Below are 22,495 nucleotides of genomic sequence, written 5' to 3'. Positions count from 1 at the left end.
AACTTTTCAGTGTTTTAGGAGTGCTGGAAGAGATAAGTGAATATGGAAACTATCATTCAAGTAGTCTACAAATCATTTATGTACCACATATGTAGGAATACCTCTGGATATTTTTATCTGAAGCCACAGGCTTGGACCAGACACAGCCAGGTCCTGTGGCATGGGGTGGGTAGCAACTAAAATTTGCCATCTTTCTGTAGTGCCTAGATCTGGGCTTAACCACACAAAGAAGGTATCTTATTCCTTTATGTATTTTTATGCTGGGGAGTGGGGGGGGGGAGCGGAGTGCAGAACCCTAAGCAGCTTCAGAATTGGTTGTGCTAGGCAATACAGGACTGCTGGGTCTTTCATTGAACAGGCCATACTCTCCCCCCCCCCCAATCCCTCCCACCTTTAAATTCTCTTTTCTGTCTTTAGCTTGTTGTCATTTTGATCTGCCATACTTCCAGAGCCACTGGAAAATGGTTTGGGGAGGGCAAAGAGAGGTGAGCAAGGAGTCATATCTCTACTGACAAAATCATATACTCAGCCCGGAATTTTATAAATTGTAAAGCACTCTATGGCAACTATGGTTGTTATTATCTGGAGGGGAATGGTCCTGGGAGACTTGTATCTCATTCATTTGGAGGTAAATCAGTTAGGAAAAAGGAACTGTACTGGTTCTGGAGGTAAACAATATTAACTAAGCTGGGAGGGGGCAGTGTCCTTAAAGGTTTCTTTGATAAATATGTCTGCTCTGTGTTTATGTGTATATGTATGTGTATCTGCCTCAGCTGGCAGCAAGATTTCTTCTCTGTGCCCCGGCCCACTAAAAAAAAACCCACTAACCCTTAATTAAAACAAACAAAAAACAGAGGACACCCTACTGCACAATACAGACTAAGCCATGGTAGATATTGAATCTAGTCCTTTAGGGATATTGTGCTTCATAAATTATCTTGACTTTTTCCACAGCCATTATTACATTGTTTCATAACAAAATTACTTTGAACCATAAAGTTATAAATACATTTTTAAAGTCCCACTTGGTAACATTAGATTTCTGTCCATGTAGTGTTGGTAGTTACTGTAGCAAAGGTTCTGAAGTGTAACACTTGAAATGAGCCCCACACACAAGCCAACACAATCTCTGCCTCTGTCCCATTCCCCTTCCCCATTTTCCCCACTCTCAGACTGTCCCTCCTAGCATATACCAGCTTCTCTGTTCAATGGAGAATGTGAAGGGGAGGGCTTCTTTCCCCCCCCCATCTCCCCACCCCAGGCAGAGCAAGTGTCCTGGGGGAGGGGGAGGCCTGGTGCTGGAGAGAATCTGTGACACCAGCACAGCCCCAACCTCTGAGAGTTAATGATTCATAATTCCCAGCAGATGATGCGTGCTGACAGGTCTCAGCAGAAATGTCCTCAGGATAGCATTAATATGTATTAAAGGTTCAAATAAACTTTCTCAGGAGAGAATGGATTTGGGTATTCTGAACATGGAAACACGTTTCATTCAGTTACACTTCAGAAAGAGCCCTTGACTCTAAACTGGTATTCAGAATTCAACCAAGACTCCTTTTCTTAGCGGTAGGGGAGCTTCCAGGCCAATAAAGCTCAGAGCCCCCAAACAGTTTCTGTGGCTAAGAAGGGGAGGAGGCAGGTGCTGCCACTGTCCTCCAGTGGGTCATTCTCTAGGCTTCCCCTGGTGATTCTGATTGAGAAGCCATCAGAACTCTGCTTCATACAGGTTGCACTTCTGACTGTTCTGTTTTCTTAAGGCTTACTCATGGCCCTCAGCCACTTAATAAAGCCAGATGAGTAGGATAGCAATTTAAGTTTCAACTTTCGGGCTCAGCTGCCTCTTGGCTGTCTAGAACCCCAGCTGTGGCAGTGAAGTGAGACTGGAACCTTGAACCACTCAAGTAGGACCAGTGCTAAAGTACAGGCTCCCAGCATGTTTGGGGAAGACACAGGTAAAGAAGGGACATGACTTTCTTCAACTACTGAGAACCAGTGCTAGATTTAACTCTCCCAGCCCCCAATTTACTCATAGGCAGCCCCCTCAGCAGGGTCTGGGCACACAGGGCTCACTGACACTACATGCTCCCCAATAGTGGGCCGTTGCCCTGGGAACCCAGAGGAAGTGGTGGGAACGAACCCATCCGCCTCACTGTATTTCAATAAAGTTGCTGTGCTCAGAGCAGCTTAATCAAAGGCTTGTGTTATTGGACTCATTAGTGTGGTCCGCCACAGGGGCCTGCTCACGTGGGAGCTCCCAGGGAAGACTGGCATGTGTGCTTTCTCTCAAGCACTCTCTGGCTTATGAGTTGTTTCTCTAGTCTTTCTCAGGATCCCTGGGAAACCCTTAGAACCTTCCCCAGCCCATTTCCTGACCAATCACCTGGTCCTCCCAAAGACCAAGCAAGTCATTTTTCATGACTGACCATTTATGAGTCCACAATCTTACTGTTGCTACCACTGCAAATTCACATTGTGGCAATCTGAAGCTGTAATCCCTGCCAGGTTTGTAGATCTCATTGAAAATGAACCCTGGACACTTCAGACTTGATCCTATCAGATACCCTGTTTAGTCCTTGGGTGCTGGACTTGCAATTACAATTGAATACATAGTCAATGGTCTTCCACTCCCATGGGTACTCACTATCCTACCCCACCTAGGACTAGAGTCTCTAATTCTCTGAAAGTGCTCTTTAGTACTCTCTTTAGTACCTTCCCTGAAAGACCAGGTATCTTATCAATACTGAGAAGAATTGGGACATTTCCCAAATTGGCCAGACCATTTTAAGGGATTCTAAGATTCCTAGGAGTCTGGAAGAATCTATACAGTGTCAGGTAAATAGATAAAAACCACCTTTTCATTTAGCTCTGAATTTCTCTTTGCTATTTAGAGTTGAATTGGGAGGAGCCACAGAATAACTTTCTTGCATCAGCCTCTAAGTCTTGGAAGCTTCTTCTCCTAGTCTTGGCACCTTGCTTTGGCTCCTGGCCCAAGACTGTTATCTACTGGGAAAAAGGCACAATGAAGTCTCCTATAAGAGAGTCTTCCCATCACTGCCCTTGAAGAGGAAGATAAGAGAAGGAGGAGCAAAGATTTGGAGGCAGCATAAATAGCCAGGAGGACATGAGGAACCTTTAGCTCCTCTGAAGTCCTTTGGAGGCTCCAAAAATGATAGTAAAAGAGTGTGTGTGTCTAAACCAATCTCTCCACCCTCCTTTTGCCAAACCTACCCCACAGATTACTGCCTCCTTGGCCTACACTGAGTACCTGCTCTTTATTTCCTCCCTAACACTATCTCTGCTTCTCCCTAACACCAAAGGGTGGCATCCACTCATTTCCTGTTCCAGTAAAGTGAAGCAGTGTCTGCAACGATAGGGAATGTGGAAAATGCTTCTAATTTTATGTAGTAACAGAGACAGAAAGGCTTCCTTCTTGACTTCATTTCTTTCATTTGCTTATACTTTTCAGTCTCACATTGGAACTAGGAAAGGGGCAGGAGAGGAACAATTTTAAGATTAAGATTATTGACTCTTCAACCAACTCTTTTTACAGAGGGGACAAACATCTCTAGAACATAGGTTGTAAAACCTAAGAGTGTCTCCCTCCATCTCCCATCAGTGACTAACAAACCTTTGTCAAGTCTCTCAATATTGTCCTCTTGGTCTTCAGTATTAGAAACCTTACCCAAAGAGGAAGCCACTAGGGCATCATTATTTGAAATAAGGGAATTTTTGACCCAGAAGTTCAAAATATCCTCACATACAATGATATTTTCTCCTTCATTGTGAAGCTTTTTCAGGCATGTAATACTTGGCAGTTAGCACAAGTGTCCCTCTTTCCCTCAATATCTCCCAACAGACATTGACTCAGAGGCTTGTCACTGGGAAAAGGTTAAAAATTAGATGGTGTGGGGGCAGCTAGGTGGCTCACCAGTCCTGGAGTCAGGAGGACTTGAATTCAAATTCGACCTCAGACAATAATTGCCCGGCAGTGTGACCTTGTGCAAATCACTTGACCCCATTGCCTTAAATAATTTTTTTTACAAAATTGGATGGTGCTGTGTCTACAGAAATGGAGTCTGCTGTATTAGGCTATATGGAGAGTCAGATGCCTAGGTTTAGACCCCAAATAGTCTTCTGACTTATAGGTTCAAGAGGTAAGTTGGAAGATCCTGACCTAAATCACAAGCCAATACCTAATGTGGCTATCAATTAGAGTATCCTTTGGAATACCTGTCCTTTAGAAATCTTTGAATAGTCACCACTATGAGATGAGAAGAGAAGTACATGAAATTCCTCTAGCAACAGATTGTCTTGCAGATCTGTGGTAACAAGGGTGTCTGAGCTCTGGCCTCTGCTTCCAGAGGAAGGGGTAGACTGGACCCTTCTTTAGACAATTGTTGATCTCTTTCTTAGTGCAGGCAATTCAGAGTACTTGAAGCCTAGTGGCCATTGCAGTGAACTCTCTACCACCTACTGAGAACAGGAAATGAAACTGGAGGCCCACTAGGTCACCTTCTTGCAGGAGCCTGGGCCAGACCTGATCAAAGTGGATGGAGAGTGCTCCAGTTTGAGAGTATGGGGGGGCTTTAAGCATTGTTGCAAATTAAAATATTCCCCATATATATGGCTGTATGTACCAAAACAGCTCCTTGGCAGGCTTTGTGAAGAGTGTGGGGGGGGGGGGGAGCACATTTCCTTCCCTGAAAGAAGAGAGAGGAGGGGAACAGCCAAACTTGTTGGGAAACAAGAACATGTCAACATTTAGAGCAAACAAGACCCTGGACAAAGTGTGGATTGTCTAACAGGAGGGAAGGAGTGGGCATTGTCAGACTCTGTTTGCAGACTCAGAAATATTATTGACCACAAATGTTTGAATTGGTGTCAAATCAGCAGCAGCTGTGCTCCCTCCTGCAGCCTTGCCAGGATCCCCAGCACAGCCAGGCTTGCCCAGGGTAGGCACTGATGAAAGATATGTGGCTTCTTTTCTGGTTCATTTCTAGAACTTCCCAGGGATGGGGAGTGTGCAGGGTGCTTTTTTATTCTCTCAGCCAACCAGTTTGTCACCAAGCATGTGATCTGTGCTGATGTCACCCTTTAGCCTAATGGGACAAGGCCAGAGCCAGGAACTGAAGCCCTGTCTATGGCCTGAACCTGTGGGAGAACCACAGAATCTTGCCCTATCTTCCCTCCACCACAGCTGAACTATTTAAAAGTTGATGGAACTACAATTGGGTCAACAACTTCAGCTGCCCTAAGGCTACCCTCTAAAGTAATCCATCAAACTAAAATAAAAAGGGGGGCCATAAACCCATTCAGTAATCTCTGCAGGCCACATGTTGACTTAGAAAACCACATATTAACATACTTTTATTTATTTTGTTAAATATTTCCCAGTTACATTTTCATCTAGTTCAAGGTCACACCTGCAACCAGTGTTTGACACCTCTCCTTTTTCTGACCAGGAGTTTTTAACAGGGTTAATTTGACTCCTTTGTTTATTCCTTGAATGTAGGTGCTTCCACACCCAAGGCTTAGAATAGATAAATCAGTCATCAACACAATGAAGGCAGAAGGCCCTATTGGAGTTAGAGTAGCTATTTCTTTGACTGTAGAGCAAGTAATTGGATCAGGAGAGCCAGCCTTCAGTTCCCACTATTTCTTTTTGGAAAACCACTGCTTGGTTTGGGTTTTTAACTTCTTGCCCAGCTATACTAGGGATAGGGGAGGGGAGAATGTTAGAAAATTACAATTAAGAGATGTTTCCTCCCCACTCCCCAACCCATCATCATAAACTTAGGTATCCTCCTTTTAACTATACACCACTACCAAAAATGGAATAGGTCAACTATAGGGGTACTATGCAATTAGAGCACTTCTTAGGCCTAGTAGATAGGGAGCATCCCAGCCTTTGGACTTCAATTCCCTGCCACCTTCCCCCAGACAATGCCTGAGGCTAGGTCATCATCCTTCCTCAGACACAGGCAGATTTCATGAGAGAATAAGGTAACCTCCAGTAGAGACACTGTCAGCTCTGAAGTGAAGCACACTACTAATGGTTTCATTTGGCTCCAGGACTGCACATACTTTTCCCACTTGCTTCACAACAGTTGGTCTGTTGCTCTTTGGAGAGCACCTAAGCTGCTCCATCATTGCTATCTTCAGTGTCCTGTTGATAAGATCTGTTAACATTCTCCAGGCCTAGTTCTGAAATATACAAAAAACAGGGCCTATTTGTTCAATCTGAGCTTCTAAGGTTTAACTCCCAAAGGAAATTAAATGAAGTGCCTAGAGCTATGACAGTCTTATCATGTTTCTTTGCTGGAAATGTCACCCTTAATATACATATGTAATTTTTTTTATTTTCAACTGCAACTTTAAAATATTGTGTATTTTTCATCAAGAATACGCTATTATACTTGCTCATTCCATCAGTGCAATAATCAGGGACAATTTTAGGATACCTATGACAGAGAATACCATTGGTATACAGAGAACTGGAGTTTAAACAGACCAAACATTATTACCTTCAATTTTTTTTTAAAGTTGTCTTATGTACTACATAATTTTGCTAATCTCTTAATATTTTACTACTTCCTCAAGGATGTGTTTTTTTCTCTCAACACATTCAATTTTGATCAATGCATAGCTTGGAAACAATGTGGGAGGGAGGAGGGAAGGGAAGGGGAGAAATTGTGAAATTCAAAACTTTACAAAAAATGATAGGAACTACTAGTGTATATAATTGGGAAACAAAACATAAGGATATGACATTCTGAGCACTATGACAGCAACAACAAAAAAGAGTGTAGAAAGGCTAGAAAGACTTAGTAGCCTCCCCCACTTCTACCCTTATGCTGTCTTTCCCCTAGCCCTTAGTTTAAATCCTGAGACTGTTAGTTTCCTTCCTCTAAGCAGGATCATAACTTCCTCTGACCAAGTCCCCTGCATAAGCAATATATGTACCAAATCTGCTTTGGACTAGGGAGTCCATATGGCAGTTGACGTGCCCAAAAGCTTGCCTTCAAGCAGAGGTAAGGATGACCTGCAGAGTAAATTGAGCAAACTAGAAAATTTTTTCATTTTTTCTTACTGGTCTTTGACTGCGAGATAGTCATATTACCCTTTTTCTGTCCTTAGTATTGTAATGCAGCATAATTCCAGGAATCTCTAATCTGGGTCCTTTAGAAATGATTTGTGACTAGTGTTACCCTAGTCCGAGCAGAAGAAATTACACCTGATTGGGGTGTAGGCACACCATTGCATATGCTAGCCTTTGTCTGAGAAGACTGAAGTAGAAGTGTAAAAAATGTGAATGTGACCTTTGTACCACCCACTTGGTCTAGTAATGTTGAGGGCTGGGGCAGAATTGTGAAAAAACTAAGGGTTTTTACAGAAATGGCAGTCTTAGAAAGCAGGAGGAAGCTTTACAGCAGCACAAGGGCCTGTGAAGCTGCCCCCAAGTTCTTGTGAGCCTAAAAAAGACCATATTTAATTCAGGGGAGTCTTCTGGTCAGGGTCATTAAGTGGGCTCTTGTAAGAAGAACAGTTTCAGGCTGAAAGAAGTTGAGCCCAGAGAGAAAAGGAATAAAGACTACTCAAGAAGTCTTCTCTTTACAGGCAGCTAGGTGGCACAGTGGATAGAGAACCAGCCATGGAATTAGGAGAGCCTGAGTTCAAATTCAGCTTCAGACCCTTAATAATTGCCTAGCTGTGTGACCTTGGGCAAATCACTTAACCCCACTGCCTTGCCCAAAAAAAAAAAGTCTTCTCTCTAGAGGATGACTTGGTTGAGTTTTTGGTCTTAGTCTCACTCTTTGGGATTCCTGTTTTGTGTCAGTCTCCACAGGCCAAAATATATAGTGTCTGGAATCTTGTGCCTTCTCATTGAGTCTCTTCTGTATTCCTCTTCATTTGGGCCTCCTTATATTTGCCCACCAGTCTTCCTTTTCTATTTCTCCCCTTTATGCCACATCCTGACTTCCCTACCATTGGATTTTTGATGATGGTCCTTAACAGTAGAATCAGATTATTTTAGAACCTCCTGGGGGAAAAAAACCTTCCTTTTAGATTTTCCCATCCCATCTTCCAGGACTTCCTTTTAGGATGTACCTTTTATCATTTGTACTGTTACCAAGCTGTCCTTACATCCGGAAGTCAGGGGTCAGTTCTTCCACCTTTGTTAAAGAGATTCAGATTTCCTATCTAATCCTGTCTCAATCTGTTTTCTAACCACTGGCACGTTTCATTATCTTCCCACCTAAGACTGTGAACCAACATGATCTATGATGAAGAACATTATATCATCATCCCTGGTATTCTTTGCATTTTCTTCCCCTTCATCCTGAAGTAATCCTTCCATGTCTGAGCTTAATTTCAAAAATAAAATTTCCCTTCTTAACTCCTAAAGTCCTTTCAGCCCTATCAAAAAGCCAGTAGTAAGTTAGGAGTATAGAACCTAATTGCTGCTCCCTCTCTTCTCCCATGGAGCTTCATGTGTAGCCAAGATAACTAACAAGACTAATATATAGGAATATATCTCTAGTGTATAATGGAAAATCCTATGGGCTTCATTGCTAGATTCTCTGATATAGTATAGGAAATCAGAGAAGAAAGAGATCGATGAAAGGTAAAGCAATCAGGGGAGGGAAACTTCCTAGAGAAGGCAGCATTTTAGCCAAAATTTGAAAGATGTGCAAGTTTTCGGGAACAATAGGAATGCAGGCATGTGGTGACAGGAATAAACATATACAAGGAACTGGCCTAAGCCATTATAGGATTTGATGTGATTACAGTAATAGTTTATTTTTGAATAATAGTTTTCCCAATTACATGTAAAAATAATTTTTAACATTTTTTTTTTAATTTTGAGTTCCAAATTCTTTCCCTCCTTCCCCCCTCCCCTGAGATGGTAAACAGTTAGATAGAGGTTATTCATATGCATTCATGCAAAACATTTCCATATTACTTATATTGTGAAGAAGACACAGACTAGGAAAAAACCTGTGGAGGAAAAAAAGAAAACTAATATATGTCAATCTGCATTCAGACTCTAATCAGTACTTTCCTTGGAGATGCATAGCATTTTTATCATGAGTCCTTTAGAATTGTCTTAGATCATTGTATTGCTGAGAATAGCTGTCATTCACAGTTCTTTATCCAATAATATTTTTGTTACTGTATGCAGTAATTCCCCTGATTCTGCTCACATAATTCTGCATCATTTCATATATGTCTTTCCAGGTTTTTCTGAATTCATCCTGCTTATCATTTCTTAGAGCATAATAATATTTCATCACAATCATATGCCACAACTTGTTCAACCATTCCCTGATTGATGGGCATCCCCTCAGTTTCCAGGGTTTTTTTGCCACCACAAAAAAGAGCTGTAGAGCATTATTTTACAAAAATTTATCTAGTAGCTTTTGTAGAATGAGCTAGAGAGACAGGGAAAACAGCAAGGAGGCTGATAGTAGAGAGGTAATGCAGGCCTGTACTAGGCTGGTAGCAATGGGAACAGTATTAAAATGGGGGGAGAGAGTTATGTGTACAAGAGATAATTTCATGGGGGGAAAAAAAGACAGGATCTGATGACTGATTAGATGTGATAGATGAGGGAGAGGGAGGAGTACCAGATAGCAAGGCTATTGATGGGCTATATGACTAGTAGATGGCAATGCCCTTGATAAGAGTCAAAGAAGTTAGATATATTTCACATGTACTGATTGCTAGACAAGGATCCTGATAAGATTTAGAACTGGAAGGAACCTTAGAAATCCATCCAGCCTTTGCATATAAATCATAGAATCACCAAATTAGAAGGTACTTCAAAGGTTGCCTAAACTAACCCATATCAAAAACTGAGACTCCTTTTACTGGAGCTTGCCTCTGCTTAACCTTCCCTCCTGTGTGCCCAGGAGGCAGGACTCTGGTGCACCCAGTCAGGGAAACAAGGTTGACCTAGAGTACGAAGGAGCTCTGTGAATCTGTTTTCACTGTAACTGCATCCAATCATTGCAAGGTACCCTAAAGAGCAAAAATCTTTTTCTTCCCCATATTCCCCTCCCCAAACTGGTCAGTGACTAGAAAACCAGGTTTATGTCTCAACTCCCAGGTCTCTCCTTTTTCCATTGCCATTGTTCTCCTCCACAGTCTCCTTTCATTCTCACTGCTTCTCCCCACACCCCAATTTCATGTTAGCACATTTGGAAAGATAAATGACTGGGGGGGGGGGAACCACAAGTGAAAGGCCTTGAACTGAACAAAATGGACTCATATCTCCTCTGGAGGCTAAAGACAGCCCTGAATATAAAAGCATAAAACTCCTGTATCTCTCTTTTCCAGATTCTGTTGACTGAAGAATTTGTAGAAAGAATGCTGGAAGACTTAGAAGATTTGACTTCTCCAGAGGAAGTAAGCCTATTTGTATCAATCTATGAAAGCTTTATCCAATCATCAGCTGGGGGAGAGGGGGGAGAAAGGGGATTCTTAGTTAAATGACTTCATTTTTTTCCCCTGACTTCCCCATCCCCCTCTTAACTCTTAGCCACCACCTCCAACCCCCCATTAGTCAGCCCTAGGCCACTGTAAGGATGCCTGCAAATTATCTAAGTTACCAGCCCCCATTGAAAAGCCAGACCAGCCTTTCATGCTGCTCCTCACTCTCTTCCAGCCCCTGCTGTTAACTGGCCAATTGTGAACAGAAAGCACGTGTTTGTTGCCAGATAGTATTCCATTTGGAAACACACTGGTGGACTGCTAGGGGATTCTCACGTTTTCTTTCAGATTGTCCACCTATTAGTTATTTTCATTATTGCCTTCCTTCATGTACTCTCCCCACTTTTTTTGCTTCTACAAACCCTTGCCCCAAGAATCCTGAGAAGAGGCCTATGTTGGGGCAGAGACCTGTTCTTCTGGGACTCCATATCTATTATAATAGAAGAGCTCATTATCCTTTGTGTTTTCTCCTTCAGTTTTCTCTGTGTTCTCATTTGGAGAGACTTAGCTCATAACTCACCTTGGAAAGTCCCTTCCTACCCTCCCTGCTTCTCTCCCTCCCCTCCCTCCCTCCCTCCCTCTAATCTCTCCCCTCCTACTGAAAAACATCTCTTTGGTTCTCTGCCTTCATGACCAGGTTAATATCACCACTAGCCTTGAGAATGCTACTCATCTGTCCCTCAGCATCTGGACAGAATAATTCCTTACTTAACCCTCCCTAATTGGGATCCTAGTAAAGCAGAAATCCCCAGTTACTTTTATTTGAGACTCAGGTCCCAGCATAGGCTCTAAGGCCAGGGTATCTGCTAGAACCAGCATTTCCTTTCTCAGGCCTGGGGTCCAAACACAGCCTGTCTGGCACCTTTTTACTCCAACATTTCTGTCTATGACTGAAAAGTAGTTGGGTTCACCCAGGCTTTGAAAAGACCCCATGGCTCTCTAGTCTAAGACTTCTATCCCTTGTTTTAGGTAATTGGGAAATCCTCAAGGGTACTATTCTGAAGATAATACAATACAATAGGGACCTCCCTCTGCCCCAGGGATACATTCATTTCAAACCAGTCTGTTCTTTGTTTTACTCATACACAGTCATCATCCTAGGGACTTGGCATAGGTCATTGCTTCAGGGATGTCCATTAAAAGAGACCAATGACTTTAGCCGAAAACATCTCTGGACTGATACTCATGTTCATGCACAAGGTCTCTCAAGCACCAGCTCAAATTTTGGCTTTAAGGTTGGGTGCTGGGTGTTGGGGGAAGGAGACTGTGATGGCATAGAGAAGAGAAAAAAGGGAGTCTGGGAGCTCAGAAAGTAGGTCACCAAAAATAATCCTTTTCTGTCTTCCTTTCCTGACCAGAGTCTTCCCCTACACCCTGCCTCCTTTCTCTCACCTTCCCCTCACTACTCTCCCACACTCACCAGTGACATGGACCTCCTTAAACTAATTAAAGGGCAGGAATGAGCAAGAGCTTCACACTCATATCTTCCAACCCCAGAAACAGACAAGCTGAACCCCTACCAGTCCTTGCTTCTCTTCTATTTCAAGCATTTACTTCACTTGATGTACCTTGAGGATTCTAAGATATACAAAGGGCCAATCCATGGTGTTATATAAAAGTTTCCTGAAGAAGCCAATATGTCATTTTTTCAGTAAATCTCTGTTTAAAGGAGGAAATGACCCATCCTTTAATTTCCAAGAGGTAGTTATTGGCCAATAACAGAAGAATTTCACTGTAACTTGGAAAGGTGGAGAGAAGACTAAGGTTGAAGCCTTTTCCTTCAGGAACACAGCTAGATTCCCTGACCTTTATGGGAAGGAAAGGCAGGACTGAGGGACCAGGAATTTAGAAAGGGAGTCAGGGACTTTTCTTCTTTGGAGACCCTTTTCAGTTATCTGCAATAAAGGCTGTAGGAACCAACTTTAGGAACCCCCTTTCTACATTTGCAAAAACTACTGTGGCCAGGAAGACCAAGACCCTAACATCTGGATGCTCTAAGCCCCAAACTGAATGGGAATTTCCATACTTTTGAGCCCAGAGAAATGAGAGATGGGCAGTAAGGAGAGGTTAGGTAATTTGGCCTGCAACCATCTCTGTTAAATGTCAGAACACAGAAAAGGAATCCTAGAACTTCTCCTTAGGGTTTAGGTGGAAATTGGGTTACCCATTGGAAAAAACTAAAAAGATACTTTAGGAATAACCCAACCCCTTCATTTTTTACACAAGAAAACTAAGATTCGGAGATAGGAAATGCTTCAACTAAGCTAGTAGAACCAGGACAGACCAGAACCAGAGGTCTCCTTTATCTTCACTAGACAGAGGAAAAAGCTAGGTGGAAGAGTCCCTTCACTCTGGCTTACCTGCCTTTGTTCTGGTATTTGAAGATCTCTTCTCTCCCTATTTCTATTCCTGAGATTCCCCCAGTAGAAAATGAGTCACTAAGACTGGGGTTAGAGGGTGGGGAGAGGGAAGGTTCCTACCTTAGTTGGTTCTAGTTTGGCTTTACTTGGACCCCAGAAAGAGAGGAGTAAGCTCTGCTAAGAGTGTATACTGTGCTTACCTGTTTCTGTTTCTCATTCACAGTTCAAACTTCCCAAGGAGTACAGCTGGCCAGAAAAGAAACTGAAAGTCTCCATTTTACCAGACGTTGTGTTTGACAGTCCGCTGCACTAGCCCTGAATTTGGCCCCTTCCTTCAGACGACCATGAGAGCCCGGCCTAGCTCCCAAGTGACTCAACAGTGTAATGATTGCAGTAAAAACAATTCCTGCAAATAAAAGGAAAAGAGAGAGGATTACTGCACAGCCACTGCAGCCCACAATGGGGTGCGTACACAGGGCCTGGTCCCAGCTCCCCTCCACCTCACCTCTTAACTGGGGGCCAGGTCACTCCAGGCCCATTAGGAGTGAATGAGACCTTGTTCCAGCTCAGGTCCAACAGACCAAATGAGTGGCTTAGTGACTCTGTCATTCCACCTCTGGTTCTGATTTGGGGATATGACTCTAGGACCCTGACTTTCCCACAAGCTGTCTGACCTCACTCCTCTATGCTTGCCCACTTCTACAGGTCTGGGAAAAGCCCTAGACCCATGGATTAAATGAGCTGGCTCCTCCTGACTCTGGAAACCTTTTGTTAGTCAAATTCCTCCTGGCTACAGAACAATTCCTCCGAGTTTGTTTGGGGTTTTTTTTTTGTTTGTTTTGTTTTTTGTATTTTATTTTTTAGAAACCATATGGTATTTAATTGCTCCACAAAGGTGTCTAGAAGCTGTCAAGCATATTGGTTTTGTTTTTGTTCTAAAACGGAACTGGTTTTCAAGTTGAACTTTCTTCTCTTGGAAAAGGGCAGGGGATACCTAGCTTTCTCCCTCCCACATCCCCCCCCCCCACTCAGCCATGTCACTAGAAGGTGCTTAGTGTTTGCCTGCCAATGAATAGCTATTGTAGGACCTTTTTGGACTGAAGGACTTTTCTTCACCAGCTCACAAGCCATTTTGGATCCATGGGCGTTCAGAAGTAGGAGGCATCTAGATAGGACAGGAGTTGAAGCTATTTCTCAGGAGACCTGAGACACCCCCCCCCCCCCCCAACATGATACAAGGCCCTGGCCCAACCCTTACTAGGAAAGATTGTGTTCTTTGCCAGGTGGGCTGGGCTCTAGAAGCCTCGGGGAGCCCCTTGGCCTGAAACCGGCGCCTGTGAGGCGTGAGGACTGCAGCCAGCACTGCCCAGACTCTTGGAAACTTGGAGAAGATATCAGCCTCGCCTTCTCAGTGGGCTTCTTACTCTTAACTGGGACCAGCCTAGAAGAGGGAGAGTCTCAGTCCCTGCAGGCACCTCCCCCACCTCCAGCTAGCTCAGGGTTTGTGTGACCTTTTAGGTCCCCATTCTCTCTACTACTCCCTCCTTTCTGATCTCATCTTCCCTCAGGCCCCCAAAGCTCCAGGCTCTAGGAATTTCTAGTTTATTAAAAGCTGAAAAATAAACTTCCAACATCTGTCTTGTTATCATTTTGCAACAGCACATTCCATCTCCTGTCTTCCTAAATTCATTTATTTCCTTTGTTCCTCTTTCATCTCTACCCTTAGACCTCTGTCTTCTGTACTTTTTTCCCCTTTCCCCCCTGCATCTAAGGCCTTTCTCTACATATCTGGTCTCTTCCACTATAATTCTGGTTCTTTCCCACTAACATCCTCTGCTTTATTCTGTATCTCTAGTCTTTTTTTCCTGCACTTCTCTCCTTCTCCCCCTAAATCTCTGGCTTCTCTTCCTGCATTTCTGGCCATTCTCCCACTAACATATTTTTGGCTTCTCCTTGTATCCCTGGCCTCTATCTTCCTGCATCTCTGGCTTTTTTCTCCCTATATCTCTTGATTTCTCACCACAAGTCCTCTCTCTCCTGTCACTCCCAAGTACCTGACCCCTCATCCTCATATGACCTTTCTTCGTCTCCTGCATCAGGACACCAATCCAGTTTGGGCCTCCCACAGCCTTCTTTAGGTTCCCTTCCAGCCCAGACCTGAATGGACTTGTTTTAGACATGGAATTGAGGGACAATTTTTTGGCACCATCCATGAGAAGCATACCATAGGTCAAGACATTGGTCACAGCTTACAGAAAACTGGTACAAGAGACGACAACCTTTCTGATGCCCAGTTAGGCAAAGAATTACCCCGAGTACATCTCTAAGGAATTGAAAAGATGAAGATTAGTGCCAGAAAGTAGAAGAAAAAACTTGACCTTAGTCTCCTTTCCTAAGGTGGAAATGAGACATGTTCTTATGGACCATGGATGAATCTTAGAGGTAAGATAGGTCTGTCCTTGTCCAGATTGCCCCAACCTATCTTCCAGTCATGCTACAGAATTCCTTAGGCCTTCCTTTCATGGAAAAGGAGGGTGCTACAGTTGCTGACCCCCCCAGTTCCCAATTCCCCAACAGAATTCTGTCTTCATGCCATGTACCCCTTTGCTGCTGATTGATGGCATCATGCACCCCAACTGGATGACTCCAGCTGTGTCATTGATTTTTCCAGGAAGAATGCCTTTAGCCTTAGCCCTGAGGTGCTTCCAATTCATCCCTCATCTCTCTGCTGCTACCATCTCTCCACTCCTTTTTAAACCCTTCCACTTCTCTGTCTCATGGAGGGAGAAGAAATGGTGTGTCCACCTGATCAGTGACTCCTCTGAGCCCTTGACAGAGGGGTTGATGCTCCTCCAGCTCTTGGTCCTCTCCACCTGTCCTGTTTTAATCTGGAAAGGAAGTCTCCCTTGGTGCCAACAGCTCCAGGTTCTTGCATGAAGAGCTTTGGGATAAATGGGCTGACTGTTGAGATGGGGAATTTGCTGTCTGTGTGAATGTAAAGGCTAGCCTAGCTCCCTGGGCAGTCCAGCAAGCCAGTCCTCCTAGACCCAGAACTTGCATGTCCCTGTTCCAAAGTAATATGCTGCCTTTGTATCAGCTCCACTCTTCTTGGAGGAAAATGGAAAAGAATCTCAAATTGGGGATTTTTCTCCGAGCTTTTTGCTTTCCTTTCATCCTTCAGACACAAACTCTCAGGAACTGGATTCCTGAACTGGGTGTCTGCTCTTCTACTTTGAACTCTACCCAGCTCCAAAGGAAGGCCCTTCCTTCCCCAGAGTAACTAGTTCCTCATTGGTCCCACTAAGGGCTACTTTCTTCTCCCATTCTCTTCTCAGGTCTCAGATTCTATGGTAAGCTCTATAAAAAGAAGGGGGGCGCTCCCCAGTGTCTACAATCCTGATGCTTCTCTGATTGGATAATAAAGTCACACTAATAACAGCAGAGACTTTCCAAATCTTGGGCAAAACTTATCATTGTCACTCTTTTAGACAACTACCTTTAAAGGCTAAAGAATTGCTGGCATCATGCTCTTTGGGTCAGAGTGTAGGAATCCAGGCATTGTCATGTTCCATTTTAAGAATTCTGTGGTCTTGCCTTGTTCCTTTCCAAAGGAGTGAGGGGCCCAAGGAATAAGATAAGTGGGGAGAGGTCTCAGGGATCTGAAAAGGGGTGAGCACTTTCTGAAAAGAGACAGACCTAAAACTGGGTTTGTCCTGAATTTTTTAGTTTGATGGAGAGCTGAACTCTTGACATTGTACTGTGAGGGAGTCCCCCTTTCTCTGCTTTTTACCTCGACTCTATTCCTCTCTGACTGAGAGGACCTTGTGCCCAAGGGGAAGTGACAAGTCCTGCCTTTGGTCAGGATACTGTAACTCAACTTCTCATTTTGTTACAAAAACCTGAAAGCTGCTTTGAGCAGAGCTTTTTTTAATCTTTTGTATTAGTTTCTATTGTCAGTGGTGACTTGGTTCCTGGGCACTGTGGCAGGCCAGGACTTTTGTAAGAATTTTTTCAGTGACTCACTGAAACCGTTTCCTTCCCGCCCCCTCTCCTTCAGTGTAATCTAAGTGCATTAAACATGTTTGCAGAACTCCCCTTGTCCTGTGCTGCTTTCTGTCTGGGCAGGGGTGGAACGGAAGCCATGCCAGAACTGAGGGTTTTTGTCTTTTTTTTTTTTTTTAACATCCCAGGGGATTGGTAGGTGGCTCCACAGTGTCCCTGAGCAGTAGATGAGTAGAGCCAAGGATGACCCTGAGAGGCAGTGGAAAGACCCCTCAGGGCCTTGTTGGAATAGGAAAGGAATAGAGGGAGGATTAATCAGCTGATAATGTTTATGTCACACAAAATAGTTGTTTGTCCATATCCCAAATCAGTGCTCATAAATTCCTATAAGATCATGGAGGGGAGGACTGGAGAGAAACAGGGAGCAGAACCTCTGCCCAAGCCCAACCTTGGAAGAAAAGCCCCAAGGGGTCTGGGAGTGATGAGAAAAACATTGAAGAGGTTAGTAGGGTGGGCCTTTCCACAGGAAGACATGTCCCTATCCTAAGTGTCTCAAGTGGGAAGTATGGGAAGAACTGAAAGGAAAAATGGTAGGTCTGACCTTTTAAGGATAGGGATGATATATCCCCTTGTGGAAAGGGACTCCCATGAGTAGTCTTCACCCTACAGGCTCAGCAGGGCTTCTTTTCCACCTTGATTCTGGGTGTATCCTTCATAGGCTACCAGCAACTGAGAAGACTCATTAGCTTCTTTGTAGCTGAGACTGATTTTTAGTCCAAGAAACCCTGTCTTAGTGGTTGTTTTGTTCTGTCCCCTCCCTCCTCATTGGGGGCTGGGAGTAGAGGAAGACTGAAGAAGTTTCAGCATCCCTCACCTTTCCTTCTTGGGGAGGGGGATGATATGTGAACAATGAGGGCAAAAAGCCCCAAGGACTCAGTTGCTGGGGCACAGGTGATGACTGGGTGATTTAACCAACTTCTTCCAAAGGAATCCCCAGTCCTTTTTGTTTATTGTCACCCTTCAATGATCTGACCATATTAAGAGGAGGGGGGTGCTTCCCCAGAATCAGACCTGTACCTCCCCCTCTATCCATGACCTACTGATGAACTCCAGCAGGCAGACCAGCTCCAGGAGCTGCTGGGCAGGTCCCTGGCTGGGGCCCCTCAGCCCCTTAGGCAGCAGGAGGAAGGGAATGGGGAGGGACTAGGCCTAGCACTGAAGCTGAAGTTAATACTTCAAGGGCCTCCCAGGCCCCCCAGAATCACCCCTAAAAACCTAACCATGCCCTTTCCCAGCATCTTCTCAAGCCTCCCAACAGACCAGGGCAGGTTCAGAGGGAGAGAGTGCCTGTCTCTGTGGGCGGTGCTGCCCTTCCACATCAGATTCTTGGCACAAGTCTGGGGCTGACAGTTTAGGATGGGGTGATGGGAGGGAAGGGGGGGGGTGAGTTCTCTGCTCTGACTCAGAGTTAAGCTGGATTGTCTCTGGCAAGGAGCAGAGAGGAAGGACAGGTGGGTGTCTGGCCCTGAGCACAGCGCCCCTTTCCCAACCTCAGTCTTTCAGGGAAGGTACCCCAGGATGCGAGAAAAGCTAGTCCTATCAGGTTTGGGGCCCCCACTGACTTTGATGTCTCCTCTGGAGGATCCTGAACCTCATACATTCCTTTAGGTGCCAAGGGGGCTTAGAGCCTCCCAGAGCTGTAGGGCGGGGGAATGGGGAGAGATCTGCCAAACTGGCCTGACCAGGAGGAGAATGTGAGCGGAAAATGAGTCAGCTGGGTCCAGCTGGGACTGGGGCAGCTGTAACAGCTGTGGCTGAGCTGGGAGAGGCACAGCAGGGTGGGCTGAGACTGATTTACTACAGGGGCAAAAGTCCCTGGAGACAGAGGGAAAAACTGGAAACTACAAGGGCAGGTAAAGGCAGAGAGAACACACGAGATGGTCCCTGAAAACTGGAAAGGGACAATATGTCAGTCCTCCCCTCTGCCCAAAAAGAAGCAAAACAACAGTCCCCTTGCCCTGTGCGCTAAGGAGTTGCAAAAGGTAAAAAGAGAGTCAAGGAAACCTTCCTTTGAAGATTGCCTGAGTCAGGTACATGTCCCTTCAAAAGGCAAGAGAGGAGCCTGCCTCCCTCCTTAAATTAGGGAAGGACCTGGGTATAGGGATGGGAAGAATATTGGACTTGAGTCTGGGAACCCAAGTCTGAATTCCAAATCTGGCATGTGTTTGTGACCATGGGTAAATCACTTGACCTCTGGTCAGCTTTTTGACTCCTCTCTAAACTGGACTAGATGACCTCCAAGGTCCATCTCAACTTGTAACACTATATATTTTTTTTCAATGTGTTGGTTTGCTTTACTTATTTTGTTACAAGGGAGGTATTTGGAGGGGGAGGGAAGAAGAAGATACTGGAAAGCAACAATGATGTAAAAAGAGTAAAGACTGATAATACAAAAAAAAAATGTGCATACATATCATTTAGGTGTGTTAAGCTATGTGAAAATATTTCAGCACTCTTGGTATCAGTATGTAATTTTATCTAAGCAGAGGATTTTTCCCTTGCATGTCTCTTACGTGGAGGACTTCAGGGGACAGAAAGAAGGGACAGACTCCTTGTCCTACTTCTATCTGATTCCACCCTAACCATAGAGAGCTCTGAGGAATAAAAGATGGAAATCCAGAGCCCTGGAGATCTGTTTTCCCATCTAAACCATGGGGTGCCAGTAGGGTAAGAAAAGTAACCATAGGAGAGAGTTAGACCTCTTCAGTAAAAATCCCCTAGTCTTTCCCCTAGCATTTACATTCTTTGCTTAGCCATCTCGGACCAGGTTCAAAAATACGATGCGCTTACTAGAGCTGACCTAGCCAGAGATGGGAGAATGGATTAGATGACCTCTCAAGGTCCCATTCTGCCTCAAGAACTGGGTACCATTGTTTGTCTAACCACAGGGTCCTCAGAATATGGAACTGGGGTTAGGGAAGAAAAACCTGCTTCATACATTTTCCTGAGTGACTGCTGTGCCTGGGCTTGTTTGTGCTCAGCTAGAATTCTTTAAAAATAGAGAAGATCTAGGCCCTACTTTCAGGGAGGTTGGAGACAAGTCCTGGGAAGAGGAGTGGGGGGAGGCTGCCAATAGAAGAGTATGGGGAGAGCACTGGATTGGAAGTCAGGAGACCTAAGTGTGAATCCTGACTCTTCTTCCCTAACACATATTACATGCTTCTGGCTTTCAGCAATTACTAGGCAATGGGGAAAATATAAAAGGATTCTGATAACCCTCTTCTTTAGTCACTCCCCTCTACCAAACTGTAACAGAACTCTAATGTACTACCTTCCTTGGGAAACCACAGTGTGCTAAGGTTGGAAGAGAATTATTGATGAGGATAACAACAAGGGAAAGCTTTCCAAAGGAGGTAGCACTGGAGTGAAGTGAGGAGAAATTTCAATGGCAAAGAGGGGAGAATCATTTAAGTGAAAGCAAAGGAGGCAGTTGGGAAGATTATGTAAAGAGGAATAATATGAGTTTGGAAAGACAAGGTAGAGGGCCTGGAATGCTAGGCAAGAGGAGTTTGAACTTCTTTGGCTTATAAAGCCATTAAAGCTTTCTGAGCAGAGGAATGACAAGATCAATGAATGGACTGCTCTAAGCAAAGATCCTATGTACTACTGTTAGAAGGCTATGAGCGCCGAGTCAAATTTTGAGTGATGTTAATCCTTAGCTCAAAACACTGGTGGCTCCCTATTGCCTACTAAGCATGTTCAAACTCTTCCTAGCTCTCAGATCTTAGCTCTCAGATTATTCTGTCAGAAGTCTGAAAAGGATTGAAGGGGAGAGGGCAAAACAATGGAGTCAAGACAACCTATACAGGCAGTGGAAATTTTTAAAAAGAGGGAGCTTCAGGGCGCCTAGGTGGAGCAGTGGATAGAGCACCAGCCCTGGAGTCAGGAGTACCTGAATTCAAATTCAGCCTCAGACACTTAATAATTCCCTAGCTGTGTGGCCTTGGGCAAGCCACTTAACCCCATTTGCCTTGCAAAAACCTAAAAAAAAAAGGAGCTTGAGATGTTGCAGAAGTGCAGTTATTGGTAAGAAAGGAAAAGTGAAAGGAATCAACAATAAACCCAAGGCTATAAATGGTGGTACCACAAACAGAAACAGTGAAATCAGAAGTACTTTGGTTGGGAGTCAGAGATAGGCATAGTTTCAGAGCTAATGAATTTGAACACTGAAAGATGATGTCCTATAAGGCAGTTAGAAACGTGGGTCTTGAAGCTCAGGATAAGGCAAATCTTTTCACTCCCTTGGACCTCAGTTTCCTCATCTGTAAAATAGGAAGATTGTACTAGATCTGGTCTCTTCCAGTGACTAAAGCTTATGAAATCCTCAAGGATTCAAAGCTGATAATCGAAGGCAGTGAATTCTGAGGGTCAGTGAGTGGTAAATACTCAATGCTGTATAATCCAGAGCAGAGAGAGAACAGGGAAGGGAGAATCACTAGAGGAAGTGAGATTTCAGGTTAGGCTTTGGAGTAGTATGATTTGGACATGAAGAAAGGAAGAGAGAGGGCATCTAAACCAGTAGCCATGAGAAATTTCCAAATGTGTCTTTCAACCACCAGACCTGGGAGACCAGGTGAGAGGCTGTTTAGGATAGACTGAGGCCACCTCAAGAGAAAAGAGCAGCATGCATCATGGGAAGAGCAAAAGTGTAGAGAACTTTGTTCTGGCTCTCTTGAATATGAGATTCCATCCCCAGTTTCAATAAAGTAATTCCAGGGATTATAGAAACTTGACTCCCCAATACAACAACTTCAGCAGTCTCTCTCCAGGGAGCCTGTCTGCCTCTGGAGCCCATAGATACAAGGAAATAGGTTCATTTGTATCCCTTTCTCATTGTCAGGACCTCTAGCCGTAGGTATCCCATAGGCTTCAATCCTAGGTCCTTTTCTCCCAAAATACTTCCATCAGTTCCTATGAATTACTATTTCTATGGGGATGATTGTCAAATCTACCTTTCCTGCCCCAACCTCTCTTCTCCAACTGCCTTTCAACACATCTCAGGTCCTACAGACATCTTACAACTCACCGAGTTCAAAACTGAAATTATGTTTTTCCCCCTAAACCCTTTTCTGTCTCTTACTTTTCTGATTATGGTTTAGGACAAGCCTATGCTGAGAGTCTCTGGTTCCAAATCTAACTTCATCCTGACTCCTCACTATCCCTTACCCTCTATATCCAGTCTGTTGTCATTGCCTAGCTTTGCAACATCTCTTCAGTTACCTCCTCCTTTCTCTCCTCAGACACAGCCAACATTCTTAAGTGCAGACCCTCACCGCCTCACAGATGGACTACTGCAGTATCCTGTGGGTGGATCTGCCTGCCTCAGGTCTCTCCCCGTCTGATCAGCCACTAAAATACAAGTTCAGTCACATCATCCCCTTACTCGATATCTTCCCTAACCCTTCCATGAATAAATATAAAATCATTTGGCATTCAAAGCCCTTCCTAGCCCCTTCCTACTTACACCTCACTACCCACTTGTCCGGGCTCCAGGCATTTTCTCTGGCTGTCCCCATGCCTGGGAAGCTCTCCCTCCTCATCTCGGCCAGCCGCTTCCTAGTCTACAGGAAGTCTCTCCC

General features: G+C 44.3%; 1 protein-coding gene and 1 long non-coding RNA gene across 4 annotated transcripts in view; one reads left to right on the top strand and one right to left on the bottom strand.

Moving 5' to 3' along the window:
• Positions 1–17,566, top strand: part of SUFU (SUFU negative regulator of hedgehog signaling) — a 208,261-nt gene extending 190,695 nt beyond the window's left edge. The window contains exons 11-12 of one of the 2 annotated variants that reach the window (XM_074233818.1): positions 10,342–10,410; positions 13,078–17,566. In XM_074233818.1, coding sequence (XP_074089919.1) covers positions 10,342–10,410; positions 13,078–13,167 — 159 coding nt within the window. In that variant the 3' untranslated portion in view covers positions 13,168–17,566. The remainder of the gene's footprint in view (positions 1–10,341; positions 10,411–13,077) is intronic. The other variant, XM_074233819.1, reaches the window with a different exon arrangement.
• LOC141521346 (uncharacterized) overlaps positions 1–22,495 on the bottom strand; it is a 36,342-nt gene that overhangs the window by 10,641 nt on the left and 3,206 nt on the right. Inside the window, exons 1-3 of one of the 2 annotated variants that reach the window (XR_012477901.1) lie at positions 14,113–22,388; positions 13,943–14,019; positions 13,055–13,260 (exon numbers count right to left, since the gene is read on the bottom strand). This is a non-coding gene — a long non-coding RNA (uncharacterized LOC141521346). Of the gene's footprint in view, positions 1–13,054; positions 13,261–13,942; positions 14,020–14,112; positions 22,389–22,495 lie in introns of those variants that run through there. The other variant, XR_012477900.1, reaches the window with a different exon arrangement.

Source organism: Macrotis lagotis, chromosome 4 (genome assembly GCF_037893015.1).
Source record: "Macrotis lagotis isolate mMagLag1 chromosome 4, bilby.v1.9.chrom.fasta, whole genome shotgun sequence".
Classification (NCBI taxonomy): Eukaryota; Metazoa; Chordata; class Mammalia; order Peramelemorphia; family Peramelidae; genus Macrotis; species Macrotis lagotis.
Note: the sequence above shows the minus strand (reverse complement) of the source record. Positions and strands in the feature narration are given on the sequence as shown.